Below are 2500 nucleotides of genomic sequence, written 5' to 3' on the forward strand. Positions count from 1 at the left end.
CCGGGCCCCCAGGGGCCAAGGGGACACGCATGGGAGGGCGTGGGGTCAGAGGGACCATGGCTGTGATGGGCCGTTGGTCAAATGGTCCTCTGTTGATCACGCCGATGGGGTGGGAGGCGGAAGGTCGCACGGGGGTCAAGGCTACTGTCGCCGTGTAGGAGCGGACTGTGGTCATCAGGGAAGACAGTGGGCCTGGGCGAGGACAGAGAGGACGGAGACATCGGTATTTATTTGCACAAACACACAGGTCCACATGCACCCTCTCGCATGGAGACACGCACTCTCAACCGACCTTTGGTGGGCGGCGGGGGCGTGAACTGCAGGGGGTAGCGCAGCACGTAGTAGTTGTTCCACACATACAGCTGGTTGTCTCTGGGGTTGTAGTCGATGGAGGAGATGTACTGGTAGGGGTTGGGGAACGGGATCTGGACCGGCAGCTCCTGGCCGCGGCTGGTGTCGTAGGCGTACACAACCATGTCGCCGCCCACCCGGCCCTCCGCCTGCCCCTCGTCGTCCTGGAAGACGGAGCGCACGGCGTAGAGCACGCCACATGCCATGAAGGCGTTGCTCGCCCCGCGCTTGTCGAAGCCTGTGGCCCATGTGCCCTCGAAGCGCAGGGTGTAAGGGTTCACCTGGAGGACACGGTGGACAGAAGGTTCAACCAGATTCCCGCTCTCCTCTCCTCCCTCCCCTCAGGCCTAATACGAATGCTCAAAATAGTTGTAAAAAGTTTAGATAAATAATTTGTAGGTAGTCCACATTTAAATAGTTTGTGAAGACAAAAAGCCGAAATTTGCTCATTTTAGCCACAGGGAAATAACTAAATAGGTCTAAATGACAATAACTGTAAACCGTAAAATAAATACTCCTCATTTTGACTCATCAGATTTTATTTTTTCCGTTAAACATAGGAAATAGTTATTAACTAGTCATTTTGATCAAGAAAACAATTATAGTGTAAGTGTAAATTTCAGTGGAAAACAAAACAAAACAAGTTTATTCAGCTAGTCAACTATCTCCTACCTGGCTGACCACGATGCGTCCGTTGTTGGCCTCGGTGGAGTAGATCACCCAGAGGCCGTTCTCGTCCACAGCCAGGTCGATGTCGGACTTCCCTCCCCAGCGGTAGGGCGAGGTGTCGTGGTAGTTGGCGTTGACCACCACCGCCTCGCCGCTTTTGATCCGTGTCCGCAGGTCGTACTTGACCAGGTTGCGCGTTCTCTCCTTGTTGTAGAACACGGCACCGTCGTACACCACAAAGCCAGTGCCGTCCACACGACTTGGCAACCTGGGAACCCAAAGGAAAACAATGAACTCGGATATTTAAGATAACGACAGAGGCCGGTCTCTACCAAACACTTCTTACAATAGTTTAAAATTATAAGTTTCTGACTGTTACTGTAACACACATGATAAACAATGGATCAAATGACAATAAGGAATACGTATATTACACATATTTTCATCAATATTTATATACATATTTTATAAATATTTACATATTTTTATAAATAGGATTTATTTATTTTTATACAAATTTTTCCATCAATAAACTGATGGTTCAAAAAAAACATCATTCACACTTTTTGTTCATTTTAATATATTTTTAATGACATTACTTTGACATATATTGGATAAAATATTGCAGTAATGAAAACTAACTATAGTTGCAGGCAACAATACACGATTTAGTAAACAAGTTTTGTCGTGTTAGGTACGCATTACAGTTTTCTGAGTTTCCGTAATGCCAGGATCAGACTACACAAATTCAGCCAGATTTTGATCTGATTTTATTGGGTTTTGTCAATTTTTGTAGTGGTGATTCACTGTGTTGTCCTTTCTGCTCAGATGGGGCAACGATGACGGAGTGACGTAATAAAAAATGGATCTATGTGATTAATTATAGTTTTCCGATTCTTAATTTTCCGTTGCTTTCTGAGTCCATGGAACGCATTATGGACTCCTACAATTTGTATGTTATGACTGACTCAAAATAAAGAGGGACACAACAACACATCTAACACCAGGTTAGATGCAAACAGAATGTGTTTATTTCCAAAAATGGCAAAAGAGATATCAAATGAAAAGCCCCACCGACACCAAGCAGGTAAGACTACACACACACACACACACACACACACACACACACACAAACACACACACACACACACACACACACAACGATGGAGTCAACACTATGCACCTTGCACGATGCAAATTCACACCCAGAGTCACAATTTGCGCATATATAACGAATTGGATGATGATGTCACAAAGCGTCCCGCTCCACAAACCCATCTTGCTCCACCACCCGACCGGAAGTTTTAGAATCTTGGCGTGTTGGCAAGGTTCAAGGCAATGTGTGAATGGTTGGCTACTTCAGTAAAATTCTATTGGTTTTTCCTGCTCCAAATGTAGATCGATATGGATCAAACTCGAACCACGAGATGTCTAAGATGTCTTGGTTCTAACGAGACCTCAATCATGTCCGTGGGTTCAG

General features: G+C 45.5%; 1 protein-coding gene across 1 annotated transcript in view; it reads right to left on the reverse strand.

Moving 5' to 3' along the window:
• The window catches only part of LOC307229278 (adhesion G protein-coupled receptor L1-like), a gene marked incomplete at its 3' end in the record, with an annotated part of 29925 nt that overhangs the window by 11278 nt on the left and 16147 nt on the right, over nt 1–2500 (reverse strand). Inside the window, exons 7-9 of the mRNA XM_079999241.1 lie at nt 1024–1288; nt 293–632; nt 1–192 (exon numbers count right to left, since the gene is read on the reverse strand). The exon at nt 1–192 is cut by the window's left edge and continues 102 nt beyond it. Coding sequence (XP_079855367.1) covers nt 1–192; nt 293–632; nt 1024–1288 — 797 coding nt within the window. The remainder of the gene's footprint in view (nt 193–292; nt 633–1023; nt 1289–2500) is intronic.

Source organism: Zeus faber (assembly GCF_960531495.2).
Source record: "Zeus faber genome assembly, chromosome: 4".
Taxonomy (NCBI): domain Eukaryota; kingdom Metazoa; phylum Chordata; class Actinopteri; order Zeiformes; family Zeidae; genus Zeus; species Zeus faber.